The sequence below is a fragment of the Meriones unguiculatus genome, chromosome X (assembly GCF_030254825.1).
Source record: "Meriones unguiculatus strain TT.TT164.6M chromosome X, Bangor_MerUng_6.1, whole genome shotgun sequence".
NCBI classification, from domain to species: Eukaryota; Metazoa; Chordata; class Mammalia; order Rodentia; family Muridae; genus Meriones; species Meriones unguiculatus.
The window spans coordinates 121,292,347-121,308,013 of record NC_083369.1 but is presented as its reverse complement, the minus strand read 5'-3'; the positions used below and the strand labels follow the sequence as shown (position 1 = coordinate 121,308,013).

Genomic DNA, 15,667 nt, shown 5'->3' with positions numbered 1-15,667 from the left:
AACAATGGGTCTCACAAAATGCTCAATATTTAGGGATGGGGCTCTATGTTGTAGTTCCCAAACATGGATTATGCCCCACTTTTAGCATTTCTATTACCTTTGCCAAGCAATTCTTCCCAATATCCACAGATCTAACTGATTAGCATATTCATGAGACAACTGCTTCAGCTAATTAGCAGTTTTACTACCAAAGAATTCCCAAGATTGGCCAAGAGGGGGAGCAGCTAGCCCTATCACTCTAATGTTCTTGCTCTAGTACCATTTTAAGATAAAGTTGACCAAAAGAAAAAAAAAAAAAAAAAAAAAAAAAAAACCAAAACCTTGTTAGGAAAGAAAAATATAGAAACCCACTGTGGAAACAGAGAACTGACTCTTAAAACTTGTTGCATGGTATCAACACACATCCTGTGGCATGAACATGATCTATGCGCACACGTGTGTGTGTGCCACACACACACACACACACTTCATTATTAATGAAAGTTTAATATTTCAAAAATAAACCCAAGAAACTGGTTGAAAGGACTACATGGAGATACTGCCAAATGAGGTGTTTTCTTGTATTTATCACCTGGGTAGGTCTGAAAACAAACACACACAGCTTAGAATGTACAAGTCAACTTTTAAACTATATACTCACTTGAGACACACAAACAATAGAAAACAGAAAATATAGACGCAAAACCAACCAACCAACCAACAAAAAACCAGCCAATCTTCCAAAAATCCTGAGAGCTAAAAGAATGGGAAAAAGGATTTGTTCTTCACATTTGATGAGTCCAAAAATGTCAGAGCAGGTGCTTTAACCATTCACTTGCAATGGAGTCAGAGTAACCAAAAACTGAGTCAGTTCTGGCTTGGTGCACATAAATAGATTTTGATAGCACAGGAAGTTGTCAGAGCTCAAAATCACCTCCGTGAGTATGCATTTTGAGCTTGGACATGGCCAGACGCTCTTTAGAAGTTAATGGACCTGTGCTATGTTTTTTTTTTTTCTTTCTTTTTCTTTCGTTATTTGCCCTGTATCCTTTTCCTATTTCCTCACTGTGTATCTCTGGAGGTCTATGTGATTCTGTGACTTTGCGGTCCTTCTTTGGTTCCCCAAATTTCCTCTTTCCCATTTACACCAAAGACAAAAAGGTTGCCCTTTTAATCACAGTAGTAACAATTCTTTGATCAAACCACCTTTGGACTTCTAAGAATTGAAATAGCCCTAAAGCACTTCAGTCAACATCCCTGGATGTCTTCAAAAAAAATGTATCTATCAATCAAACAACTGATGCAACACCTACTAAAAGATTGCTGGGTACCAGACAACTGATGTTTTGCCATGAAAAATTATTTCAGAAAATTTAACTTAAAGAAAATGTACAAAGTATTCCAGCTCTGTTCTGATGTCCAGACCAAACAGATTTTAGCAGCTTTCAACAAATTTTAATTGGTAGTCATTAACTTTATTGTCTTCACCATATTTTAAATTAGAGTCAGAAGAAATACAAGGGAGTTTTATAATTATTTTTGAGTATGTTTTGGAACCAATAAAGACACAGTTTTAATGTCTTTATTGAACGTGAAGAACAAGAACAATTGTTTCTCTATTTTAAAAAAAGCTAAGCATATGTTAACACTTACTGATAACAGCTCTAAATATAGTTTTCTTTCAATGAAAGCTTTGCACATTGCCATCATACTATGTACTACATTGTTATAAAACCATGGGGAGGGAGATGGGAGAAACAGCTAAACCAGCAGACCCACAGGCCATGACTGCAGGCTCTACTCCAGAGAAAGATGTGTATAACCAGAAATAGGACAATTTTCTCTGGAAAAGTCTGAATTCACAATTGGGTATGTGTTATGATCTACAACTTTCTCTTTGAGAAGCCCACATCTATACTCTTGGAAGTGTCTTCCTTTTTGCTGAGCACCTCTCTCTTTCTCTTAACCCTTAAGCTTAAGCCTGTATGAAACCCTTCCTATTAACCTTCAGGTGTTCGTCATCTAAAAGAGAAAAAAAATGAGGTGACTTAGAAAGGATGGGCTTGGGACTTGCAGACACATTTATCACCACTTGCTCAACAGGAGCAAGATTTAAGTTTCTTTTCTAATTGTAGTATGAAAGTCCCATGTGATCATTTTTAAAGCATTCACCTCTCTTATATTCCAGAGTCAAGAGACTTTCACTGTTCCTGGGTATGGTAGTGCATACCTACCTATTCCTCATATTCCCATAGACCAATGGTTTCCAAAAGAGCAACAGACCTAGTGCTAATCCTAGCACAAGGATAGCTAAACCCAGATCACAAATCACAGGCCACCTTCTCAAAAAAAAAATGATAGACTTAGAAGGACAGGTATTGAGAATATGAATGATTCACTGCTTTCATTATCTAAAATAACAGTGACCTAGAGACAGAGAGTGTCTAGTATTGTACTTGCCAATTATATCTATTTTTACAAAGGGTTAGCATGTATTCTTTAACAAAAGGAGCTAGATATACCAGGGTTAGGTTAATCAGGAGGATATAAAAATACACAATTTATTCTCACTCATCAGGGAAAGGAGATAGAGTTAAGAACAAAGAGACTGGAGGTATAGGTCAGTGGTTGAGTACATGTGTAGCACATGTGATGTCCTGGGTTCCTTCCCAAGCCTCAGCAAGCAAAATCAAGACCACATCCATATTGCACAGAGCGTTCTTGGAACAATGAATAGTATCAATGGAATACACTAAAATAGCTAGACAGTATTTAAGTTCAACTACGTTACAAATTAAATGTGACAGCTTACTAATACTTATTAAACTGGTTACAAAAAGTTTCAAATAATGACTCTCAAAATAAATGCCTGAAATATAACCTGTTCTATAGTTGGGGACTGTCTTATCTGCTATATCAAATCTAATTTAGTCTAACTTCTCACCATGGTAACAAGCCCTTTGCAGGAAAACTCAAAGACATTTCACATCTAGAAAATGTGCCTTGTACTACTTTACCACGCATGTCAAGAAAAGCCTGCTTCAAAGGTACTATGTAATTAGAATTGCCTTTAAACAGGCACAAAGGAAATTGTTCTGATTAAAATCAAGTCTACTTCACAACGATCATGAGGGAGCAACATCACAGAAAGGAATCCTGGGGTGTTTAGGACCTCATTCTAATTTAGCATCTTTACTCGATAGGGCTTGAAGTGCCTCCCTTTTGCCTACTTCCTCTCTATTATATGAAGTATATATGTGAGAGTGTTTAGAGTTCTGCTGTGGTTTTCCATGGAAAAGACTACACCGTACCTCAGGTAATAATTGATCCTGGAGAAGGAGCCAAGCTTACTGAAGACCACAGACTAGTAGCCACTTCCTGGTTACTGACTGCATAGACACTCGAAAGCTAAACACCAACCCTGTCTCTGTGTTAAGGGGATTCTTAGAATTCCAGTTGACAATCCATTTTGATATTTAATATGAAGTCCAACGTTTGTAGAATCCCTCTATTAGGTAGTGGGATGTAGACGGCTTTGAGATGCCTGCTTTTTATTAGGAAGTCTCTTTTTTTTCCTACCAGTGGCTTACGTCAACAACATATGCAGCATTCATCCAAAAAAAGAAAAAGAAAGAAAGAAAAAGAAAGCATTTAAATTAACCCCATCTATTTTTTAAGTGCCTTTAACCATATTCCCATAATGCCTAGTTGCACAGATGCCAGTGCAACTGCTTAGCTAACTTGCCCCTAGAAGCCTACTTCACCACCCCGTCTTTGGAGAAAATTGAAGTTCCGAGGGAACAGAGGGGCATCTGAGAATCGATCACACAAAAGAGCCGTCAACTGTCATATGCAACTTAGATCACATACCATCAAACTTCTTGTAACGAGATGCAAAGATGGCTTGCAAATGATGGCACTGTTCACTGACAACGTTCTTGAAATCATCTTTACTTTGCAGGCTGTACTTCTCTTCCATCTCTTGAGAGCAGCAGGTAGAACCTTGGGGACAGATCTTCAAATGGTCACCTGGAAGGTAAAAAAGACAATCTGTATCACCAGTATCCTTCAGGTCCAAGAGAGAAGGGCTTGATTTCAGATGCACTTTAGCTTCCGCTTCATTTCAGCCAGGGAGGCTTTTTGTGGAAGCTCAAACAGTGCACACATCTACAAGGTTTCATGGTCCATGAAAATGTTTATTCACATGGTTTTCTGGATCACTTTCCCGTAGCTGGGCTACAGGGCTCAGTGAAAGAGGATGCGCTTAGTCCTGATGGGACTTAATATACTGGAGTTAGTTGGTATGGGGCAGGAGTCGGGGGGAGGTGACCTCCTTTTTTTTCTGAGAGAAGGGGAGGGGGCGAAAAGAAAGAGGGTGGGAGGGTGAGAGCAGGAGGAGAGGAGGGAGGAAGCTGCAATCTGGATGTAAAGTAAGTAAATTAATTTAATTTTTTAAAGCTCGCAAATAAATCACACACAAAATTAACCCAAACTGAACCTCTATGCAACTTAATGAACTTATATGCAGCTAGAGCTGGCATTAGAAATGGAAGCTGTGCTGCATCATACTAAAATTTTCACTTTCAGTATCAAATATATTTAGTGTACTTATCAACCACATTAAAATAAAATATAGCCACCTCCCAGAGAAAAAAAACAGAAGAGCTTTGTAATCAGGAAGATGGCTTAACTACAGGAAAGTTAGAGTGGGGCAATAAGAACAGCATCTTTTGGTAGCAACACAAACCCTTTTCATAAATTCCTCATGATTCTGTGTGATAGCACTATGTATGTAAATCATCTGAACGAGAGTTTTAAGGATTTGAGAGTTTATATTTCAAGAGAAAGAGAATGATTTATAAAATATGTGATAATCAAAAATTAAGTAAATATTTAAGTCCATGTTGTAGTACAACACAGTAACGTAATTTATAAGCATTAGTTCTACTGAGGGAAAGCAAAGAGGGTTTTAAAATTAAAACTTGCAATGAAAGTAGCTTAAATTCAAGGGGTTGTCAGCACAGAGAAAAAAGCTATGGGAGTTCATACTGGATAATCTGAATCTATGCTAAATCTTGAAGAAGTGATCACAGGCAATCTTCTATGTTAAGATTTTATATCGCCATCTTCTAAGCAGGTATTTAGACTACATCCACCTAATGTGTGCATTGTGGTCACTTATTCCCCATATATTCTCACAGACCAATGGTTTCCAATAAATGTGCTCTTTATGTAGTGATATAGCCCAGAGTAAAGAAAAGTGTCAGATGTATCATTCCACAACAACCCAGCCAAAAAGTAACTTAGAACTACAATCTGTCCATAGTTCAGAGCTAAGGGTTTGGATAGTTCTTCTATGACTCTTTGTTGTTCCTCCTCTTTGTTCTTCCTCAGTCTCAGAATGAAAACTTTGCTTTGAAGAAACCAATGCCTCATCTCTCACAATGACCAAAGAGGTGAAGTGAAGCTCAAAAATAAACCACATGATTTGAGTCACTCTAATATTTACAGGTTTGATAAAACTGTATACACATTCACCAAGATTTGCTTCCAATGCTCTGCTATTGCTGTCCATGTATGCAAGACAAAGCAGAATCTGAAAAGAATCATGATCTCAAAATCTGGGCCAAGAACTGAAGTGTGTACCTACTGTCCCAGCTACTAGAGAGGGTGGGGACAACATGGGGAGACTTCATCTCAAAATGAAACCTCAGGAATGAGTCTACTAAAGTCATGGGAACTTGACTATGGTGTGTTGAGCGTTTGAATTATAGCTGTGTTCCAGTAGGAATCTCTGAGAATTCACTAGAGCAACAAGGTTCTTTCAAAAAGATTTTTTTTTTAGCATTATTTATTTAGCGTCTTGGGTTGTGTGTGTTGGGACAGCGGGGGGTGGGGGGGAGGGAGGCTTGGTGGCATCTTTACTCAATGATCTATCTTTCAGACCCTTATGTGTCTTATAAAATTGAGCATTGTTTTTATTAATTTTTAATGCGTATGAGTGGTTTTCCTGCATATATTCCTGTGTGCCATGTGTGTGCCAGGTGCTCGCTGAGGGCAAAAAAAAGGCCTAGATTCCCTGGAACTGGAATTACAAACTTTGTGAGCTGCCATACAAGTGTTAGGAATTGAACTCTGGATCCTCTGGAAGAGCATCACCCTTGGTGGCAAAGGGAGTTAGAGGCCAGCTTGGGCCGTGAGAACCATTTCAACTCCCCTCCCCTAAAATAGCAACAACATAGATATATTCATTTTCTTGGTGAAGAACTCTCTTCATAACTCTGTAGCAGTCCGTTTTTCTCTGAGGAGCACCAGTGAAAGTCACTGCCTAACACTTGCAGTTAAAATGCATCCAGTTTGTTGTTCTCAATGTGCACCTTATTGTATCCTTTCCCCTTATGAGGCATTGTTTGAGCTACTCAGCTTTTGGATTATCGGCCAGGAATGTGGCTCAGTGATAGTGTTTACCTAGCATGTGTAAGGCTCTGGGATCAATCCCCTACACCACAGAGATGGAAAAATAAAAACCAAAAACAAAAAGAAAAGATAGGAAAAAAAACTGACTAATTGTACATTAATCAACAAAATGCTGTACCTTGAAGGTGTTTTGTATATTGTTTGAATGGTGTTCTACTTACATTTTCGCTTTCTTCAGTGAGAAACGCTTTTTTTCTTTCTGCAGACCTCTTTTTAAAATCTGGATGTCCTCTACATTTCCCATTTATTTAAGAAAAAAAAATGCCACACCTCCTTTAGGCTTTGAGAGCTGAGCATAGGGACGAATGAACTGATTTGGGAAAAGTAACAAGTCAATGTGAGACAGCAATGGATACACCCAACATGTGATTCTCACACATACCTTGTATAGAGAATCATCCCTGGAAGCTGGAGAGATGGTGCGGTGGTTAAGAACACTTGCTATTCTTGCAGAGGACCAAGATGAAGTCCCTAACACCCTCATGATGACTCCCAACTGCCTGTAACTGCAGTTCCAAGATCTGTGACACCCTCTTCTGACCTCTGCCAGTACTAGGCATGCATGTGGTACGTATTCATACGTGCAAGCAAAAAACCTAACACACAAAATGGATGGATATATACATACATATATACATGCATGCATACACACACATATGAATGAAGTGAAGAACTCATTACTGGATACATGTTCCCAAAACAACCATCAGGGAATTTAGTAACAGTCATTATCCCCACCACCACCACCACCACCAAGAAAAAAAGAAAGGAAGAATAATAGGTAGACAGGCTTTTGAATTCAAGTATTTACCAACAAATAGCAGCTAGGATCTCCAACTGTCATTTGTCCCACATTTCCTCACTCAGTCTCCTGCTTCCACAATTCCAGGTACATATACATATGTACATACATCACTTTAATAAGTTCCGTCTGATTTCCACCCTGCCTTCACTCTGCCAATTGTTCTTTTTTACCACACCACTCTTATTTCAATGCACATATAATGAAATGAAAGGGCTGATTTTTTTATTGGTAGTATTTGTTCAGGGCTCCTTGTTCTTCATTTAAAAAGCAAGTGAGTGAACTGAATACTTTATGATTTTCTAAAGAAGCCCCTAAATTAAGTTGCTTTTGGCACATGGCCCTTGATTACTTTTTTTTTTTTATTGTAGGCCAGTCTTAGGAGGTTTGAATGAGATTCAATGAACCATACTTTTAAAGCTTAACTACGGCATTTTAAAAAATCACAGCCTAACAGCCAAACTTTTTAAATCATACCAATGCTGTGTAATTTCTCTTTGGTTGTAACATAAATGCCTTAGTTTTCAAAGCCAAAGACAATCACAATAAATTACTATGAAATCTTGCTGAGTGTTTATTGGTTCTTTTATTAAGGCAGTAGAAATCAATGATATACAAAAAGGCCTTGAGTATTAGCAATTTCTTCCACCTGGTAACAGCACTCTGAGGCAAACAATCTGTAGAAGTGTTTTCTAACTTAGCTGTCATCTACTCCTGTTACCAAAGACTAGTTCTGATGCACAAATGAGTGCATCTAATGTTCATTTCTTATTCTCAGAGGCTGATAACTCAGCTTCCCATAGAATATGTTGTAAATGGTAGTTGGGTTCTTACATGGAGGAGAAACCAGGTTGGTTTTCACCATGTGATTCAGAAGGCATATGGCAAAGTGTCTGTCCAAGCACACTTGAGAAAGAAGAGATAGTGTGACTGAATGATAAGGGTAAGGAACTCAGTGAGAAGAAACTGGATGGATTTTAAGTGAAAATGTTCAGAGGCAATGCGTTTGCCATGGTTTCTCAAAGAAACACTGAATTTTTCACATGAGATATAAAGTTTTTCAGAAACAAAATGAAAAAAAAATCTGTTTTGTTGCTCATGGAGAGAGTTTTAAAAGGGGTCTTGATCTCACTGTGTCACCAAGGATGACCTTGAACTTCTTATCCTCATGTTTCCATCTCTCAAGTACTGGGACTATAGGTATACACCAACAAAGTCCAATGGAAGCCCAAAGATATAGCCATAGTCATATTTCTGACAATATATACTAGGTGACAAAAAAAAGTGATTTTTGACAGGAGTTGAGAATGTAGAAAAAAAACTATACCCAATAGTTATGTGTGTGTGTGAGACTGTGAAGATGGCAATCAAATAAAAACATTTAAGAGGCATCAGAAGCAGATAAATGAATGAAAACAATATGTATATACACACCATGGAGTTTTTCTTCAGCCACAAAGAACAAAACTTTTTGATTTACAGAAAAATGAACAGACATGAAGATCATCATGTTAAGTGAACTAAGCCAGGGCTAATCCTTTATGTATGTAATCTAGATGTTTTAAAGATACCTAGGTTCTGCAATGAGGACTATCAGGGACAAAGTGATTAATGAGTGGGGACTTAAGAGAATATGGGCATGGATACAAGCACAGCACATGCTCTGGGTATGTGAAGACATCGTGACGATGCATAGATTTTTACAGCAATATAAAAATTTTTAATTTCTTAAAGCAGTTAAGCAAAGTCTTGGGATGGAATGTATAGCTCAATCTAGAACACCCATGAATGATGGATTCCATATACAGCACCATAAAAAAGCAAAATAAAGCACTAACACCAAATTCCTTAGGAAACATGATACAATACAATGTAATGTCCAGGTTGGATTCCTTACTAACACTAGGGGAAAAAAAAATCTAAGAAAAATCTTGTTGTGTGGCTATTCAAAGTGGTGCCACTGGGAATAACCCAAATCCCATCAACAGAGGAAATGGATCAACAAAATATAGTATTAGTTGTACAACAGAATATTATCCAATAATAATAACAAGAAAAATTCAGATAGATGTTACAACATGGCTGAGGCTTAAACATTGCTAACTTAAAGGAACCTGTGAAAAGGTCCATGCATGATTCCATTCGTAAAAAAACAAACAAACAAACAAAAAAAAGTTTAAAGTAAGCAAATCTAGAGACAGAAAGTACATTAATAATTATTTAAGAATGGAGAGCTGGGAGTGAGTGCAAAGCAGGATCTATGGGGGTGTAGTTTCTTTCTAGAGTGATCACAACTGAGTTTGGTGAAGGGGGTACAATTGTCAGCACATTAAAAGGCACTGGACACTACAAATGTGTGAATGCAGCATAGGCCTGAGTCATAGGCTGACTCCTGAATTGAGACAAATATACCAAGCACAGGTATTAATAATAAAAGACATGGAAAAGAGCCATCTAAAAACCTCTATGCTGTCTGCTAAAGTAAAAGGTTAAATTAAAAATAAAAGAGTAAACCTTAGCTCTAAAAGAGTAAGACATAAATACATATAGCCGAGGGGGAGCAAGGGGCAACATGACGATGATGATTTTCAACATGCTTTTTAAAAAGACCAACACCTGATGTTAATTCTAATATTAGGAAGCTACGTTAAGCTACTATTGGCTGGGGCAATTTTCCTAATCTCTCAATTGCCACCTTACACTTTTTCTAATTTTTTATTTGCTGTGAGCATAAAACAATTCCTTGCTGTTTCGCTAACGCATTACCAAAATAGTTTCAGTTCGCTTCCTAGATGGGATATGTAGCTACAATGCAAGCTAAAAATACAGGTTGCTATGCAAGTTCAGCCCTTCCAGGCCACTTACAAAACCCCAGAGAAACACACAATGGTCTGCTTCATGGAAACAAAGAAAGCAAATCTCAAAAGTTTTTAATAATCCCAGGAGGTGGAGGAACATATACATTAATCCATCTTCCCTGCTTCCAAAAATGAGTGAAATGACTGCATGTAATGTGACTTGCACACTGAAAGCCTGAAGTCATTTGACCTAAACTTCAATAATAAAGCACACAAATTACAGTCATTATGCAGATGTATGATTTGAGATCACCTACCAATCAGTAGGAGAAACACAGCTTTTTAGCACTTTGCAAAAACCTTGCCAAAATACAGCTCTGGAAGGCTTAAGACTGACTATTATTTTTAGGCCTACTGATCCTGCAAGGAAGGAGAGAGAAGGCCAATGAGAAATACACACATTTCTACAACCAACTTTATTATGTTTCACTAAGAATAACTTTCATGTGTGCACAGTTGGGAGAAACTGAGCTGTTACTTTGAAAGTCCACCCTTCACTTTGGTGAGTTCACAACAGCTTTAAATTTTACTATAGATAGAAACCAAACAGGCTGCTTATTACTTGCTTAATGACAAGTTCATTGTGAACTTAAGATACTATCTGAGGAACTTAGATTCCCCATTTGAACTTCACCAATGATTTACAAAGTGACCTGTGCCAAACAAGAATGAATGGCCTACAATGCCCATTGACTGACCTACGATGAGGTATTTTGTTGGCATACAGATCACCCTCATGCACTTTTTGTGTATGTATGTGTGTGCAAGAGAGAGTGTGGGTATATGTGTTTTATGTGTGCATACATGTATGTGTATGCGATGTTTATTGTTCACTGGAATCCTTTTGTGTCCACTTCACATCTTACCTCAGAAGTTCTGGAATCACAGATGTGTTATTTTTGCACCCAGCTTCTGATTTTTGCATGTCAAACGGTTTACCCAGTTGAGTCAACCTCATCTATTTTCCACACTTACAACCACTCTCTAGGATTCAATGCTAAAAACAACAATCAACATTCAAGACAACAGCATGGAAGAGCAATACTAGCATTTCACCAAAACTCCCAAATAATTGTCAAACTCCAATATGAGGCAAGTACACGTACCTTTATTGGCACTGAGATTCTCACTCAAATCCTAATTCATGACTTTGAACTAAACTGACTGACCAGAATATCTAGGAATATACAATTCCAAATTCATCTATGGATTTCATAAACATAGATGACTATGAATCTGAAGGAGCCACATGTGACTTTTAAATCCTTTCAGAAGTATACATACAAAGACTATAAGGATGTCTGTTACAAGCGTCTATGAAATTAATCTTCTCCCAACTTTTTCTGTGTCTGTTTTTCTTATGAACTTTTTCACCTTCAGCCTCCATCCCAATCTCCAAAGTTCTCTTCCATAGAGGATGGGTGAAAAACAACACAGAAACTGACACCTCCAAGGTCGCTCACATCTGTAATAGCCTTAACTACAGGCACAGAGAAGCCTAAAGAGGAAACACTCTTGGCTAAGACTTTGTTGCTCGCTCAATAGTGTATCTCAACTGTCATCTCCAAGCCATGAATGATTGAAAAAAACAACCGAGATTCAGGCCTGTCAATCATAGCAGGCAAAGGTCATAGTAGGTCCATTTCTGACAGGTAATAGGGCTAGCCTAAAAGTGTCACAGAGATTGCCCAAGTCAGGGAAATCTGGCCGTTAGCAACATGGTCTCTCGCGGCATTCATATCCATCTCTTGTGAGATCACAGATAACCTCAGTGAAAGCAAAAGGAAGAGGTACCCTTGGGACAACATGGCAGATATGTCTTTCCCACACACAGAAGGCTGACTGCCACCCAGTCCTCCTGAGGATGACAGGGTACCTGGTCTAGGTAACTCCACATTTCCAGAGCAACAGCTCTCAGGTTGTGCCTGCCCTTGAGTCATTCCATTTTATAAAGCCACAGGCTTGACCCTAGTTACTCCACCTTAAGTGTAAGGGCCAAAGCTGAATGGCTCCATACCTAGTTGATGTAAGTTAAGAACCACCACTTGTCAGTGTATCATGAAACATTGTAATCAGTAAACTTGTGAATATTATCTAATCAGTAAACTTGTGAATATTATCTAATCTTAGGAAAATTGGGATTGGCTCTGTACACTCCAGAGACAAGCCTTGCACATGTATCAGCTCTCTGTCCCTGCTTTCACTACAGCTGCCCTCCACATTGAAATGTGCTGCCACTCTCACATTTCCTGTAACATGTATGATGATAAGTATTTATATATAATTGTGTGATGTACAGTGTGATCTGATTTGTTAAAATCGTCTACATCGATGAGTAGCAAATGAAATTTGGAAAGTGGGAATATTTAGTGTATTAAAGTCGATGAAATTGATAGTTTATATGCTTATCAATGTTTACATTGTAGAAAGACACAAATGTGTCCATCTTTTGTTTGTAATATAGCTTGTTTATTATACCCTCTCTATGCCCCCGGAATGATCCTTGTTTGTTTGTTTTTGAGATCCATAACACGCCAATAAAAGGCTATCTTAAGACAAATACAAATTATGTATTACATAATTCATCTTCAAGGAGGTAATGGTAGCTACTACCATTTTTCTCAGTTTCCCAAGTCCCACAGAAACAGAAATATATCCCTGTATAGTGTGCACCTTTAATGCCAGCACTTCAGGGGCAGAGGCACATAGATTTCAGCTGAGTTTAAGGGCAGCTTAGTCTACACAGTGAATTCCAGGCTAGCCAGAGCTACACAGGGAGACCCTGTCTTGAGAAAATGAAAAGGAATACATAAAGGCAGACTTTGAATGCTAAACCAAGATCTTAATGTTTTCTTACTCACGACATGAAAAACTAAAATCACTTTCCTAACGAGTATATATTCACACAAGGCCCTGAGTGGGAATAAGAAAAAGAAAAAGAAAATGAGAAAGAAAAACAATAAGAATAACAGTTTTCTAACAAAACTGAAATTAAAGAGAACAAAGACAAAAACTCATTTGCTATGTATTCCAGTCCCTACAAACTTGTTCAATTTCTGGCAATCTTCAAATACCAGACTGCGGCTCCTTAGTCACGCCACCGCCATAGAGCCAGTGCAAATATGTAGATGGCCTTGTTCTCTTTACTGTAGAACTGTCAGACAACCAAACTTGAAGGACTCTGTACTTCCATTTCCGTTCTGCACAGGGATGAAGGAAGAAGGGCTGAAACTGGAATTGCTGTAAAATGGTGGTGTCTGCCATAGGATCTGATGGAGACAGAGGCACTTGAGAAATCTGGCCAAGAGACAAGCTTGAGACCCACTGCTCACAAATTCAGACTATCAGTCAATTTTATATGGCTTGGAGCAACTGGGTGAGTGCATGCTGGTAGCATAAGCTTCCAACTTGGCTGCTGTAAATTTGGGGGGGGGTCAAAATTTTGAGGCCAACTATTGATTCATAAAGCAATTATTGTCATCATCATTGGAACCCAAAGACTTTCCAATTAACCTACCACTCCCAGAATGTGGCTGGCCCTTTGTCAATTTAGGATGAGCTATGATCGTGCAGAGTGGGTGGTTCAGGACTGTAGCAACTAAGAGACAGAAGTGAGGGAGAAAGAAATGACTGGGATATGCCAGGGGGAGAAAAAGAAAAGGAAAGTATACGACCCTGCACTACCCAGTAATGGGAAAGTCACCTCTAACTGATGCAAATTGTGACCTGGCACCAAAGCCATGGTAATTCCCACCAAGCATAGTGATCTGTTTTCCTCCCTAGTTTCCATTACACAGAGCCTGCAGATGGCACACAGCATCACTACTGCAATTATTGAGTATAATTATGAAGTCTTTGATGTGATAGCAAAAATTATTAAAATGACCCTTCTCAGAGAAGAAGGGCAATAAATACAGTCTCAATTGGAAAATTCAAGGAGTGACTTTTGTACCAGATCTTCTGCCAGAAAAGAGTAAGTCTTTGAATATACTTGTGTTTGTCTCCTCTCCTTGGATGTGTTTTATCCTATGTGGAAATGAATAATGGTATGTCATTCAAGATATATTTTAAGAGTATACTTAAAAGTACTTCAAAGGGAAATAAAAAAATAAAGTGACCTCCTCAGTGTAGTTCCTCTGATCCCATGGTAACCAGGAAGGAACAATTTTTAGAATCTGCCTTCAAGGATGAGAATAAATAACAACTGAACTAAACACTAGCCTCATCTTAAAGCTAATACTTGTCAATGCCATAATTATCTATTTGAATGTGCAAACACTGCAGTATAGTTTTAAACACTAGCTAGAAGTATAAACGAACAGAATAAAATGTCCTATGCCACATTTTTAATCCGTTTGACCTTGTCCTTTAATACTGAGTCAAAATAACATGATCCTAGATTGTATACAGAATTCTAGCACCATATACATTTACCATATCCAATTTATTCCATTTCAATGTAGGACAATAAAGTTTTCAAAAGCTAAGATAAAACTATGTATGTCCAGCCTTTTAAGTGTTGATTTCTGTAAACTGGTTGCATAAAACAGGACAAGTTCAAACAGGCTATTCGGAAAACGGGTTTATGTTTCTGGTTCTACTTTTTAATATATGACAATGAATACAGCTCAATATAAATACCAGTTAGCTGCTATGGTCTGAATACAGTATGAGGTCTCATAGGGCTTGTATGTTGGAGACTTGCTCTATTGTGGCACAGTTGAGGTGAATCTGTAAGAAGAGGAACCTAACAGGAAGTCACTTGGGTAGACTGTCTGGAGAAATTATAGAAGCCCATCCTCTCTGATTTCCTGCGAGGGTGGATTTCCTCCTAAACAAGCTGCTCACTCTGTGACACCATCTGCAAGAGACCTCTGACAGAGCTAAGCAGAGACCAGTACCAAACCTTTGAATCTCCTGAACTATGAGCTAATTAAACTTCTGTCCTTCCTAAAGCTAGTCTGCCTCAGAGATTTCATTACAGCAATTAAAATTTGGTGAGCAGATGGACTTTGCCCAATACTCTAGTGGGTTAACAGGCTAGCCATGTAAACAGATGAAATTAGCGATGCACCATTACTTGAGGGCTAGGGAGACAGCTCAGTTTGGAAAGTGCTCGGTGAACAGGTCCATGATGACAGGAGTTCAGATCCTTGGCATCTGTGTATTTATAATCCCGAGGCTAGGGAAAAGTGTGGAAGTGAGATACCTGGGGGTTTCTGGCCAGGTAGTTTTGCCGAATTGTTGAGTTCCTGCTTCTCAAGGAGAGCCTCTTGTTTCAAAGAAAATTGTAAGGGAAAAAAAAAAATAATAGAGGCTATCTGATGTTGACTCTGACTTCTACATACCTGTAAACACAAACAGGCACGCACACACACACACAAAGAAATGAGCTATGGTTCAGTCTTATTTCATATGACACCATAAAAGGTTCATGGCAGCACCAACTTGGGAGTTTCTACTTAGCCTGAAAACCTGTCAGTAAGAGAAAGGGTAGAGTCTGGTGATATTTCATCACTTCATTATTATGCTACGAATCTCAGTAATTCCA

At 38.3% G+C, this 15,667-nt stretch overlaps 1 protein-coding gene across 1 annotated transcript in view; it reads right to left on the bottom strand.

Moving 5' to 3' along the window:
• Positions 1-15,667, bottom strand: part of Gpc4 (glypican 4) — a 113,874-nt gene that overhangs the window by 34,854 nt on the left and 63,353 nt on the right. The window contains exon 3 of the mRNA XM_060375499.1: positions 3,850-4,008. Coding sequence (XP_060231482.1) covers positions 3,850-4,008 — 159 coding nt within the window. The remainder of the gene's footprint in view (positions 1-3,849; positions 4,009-15,667) is intronic.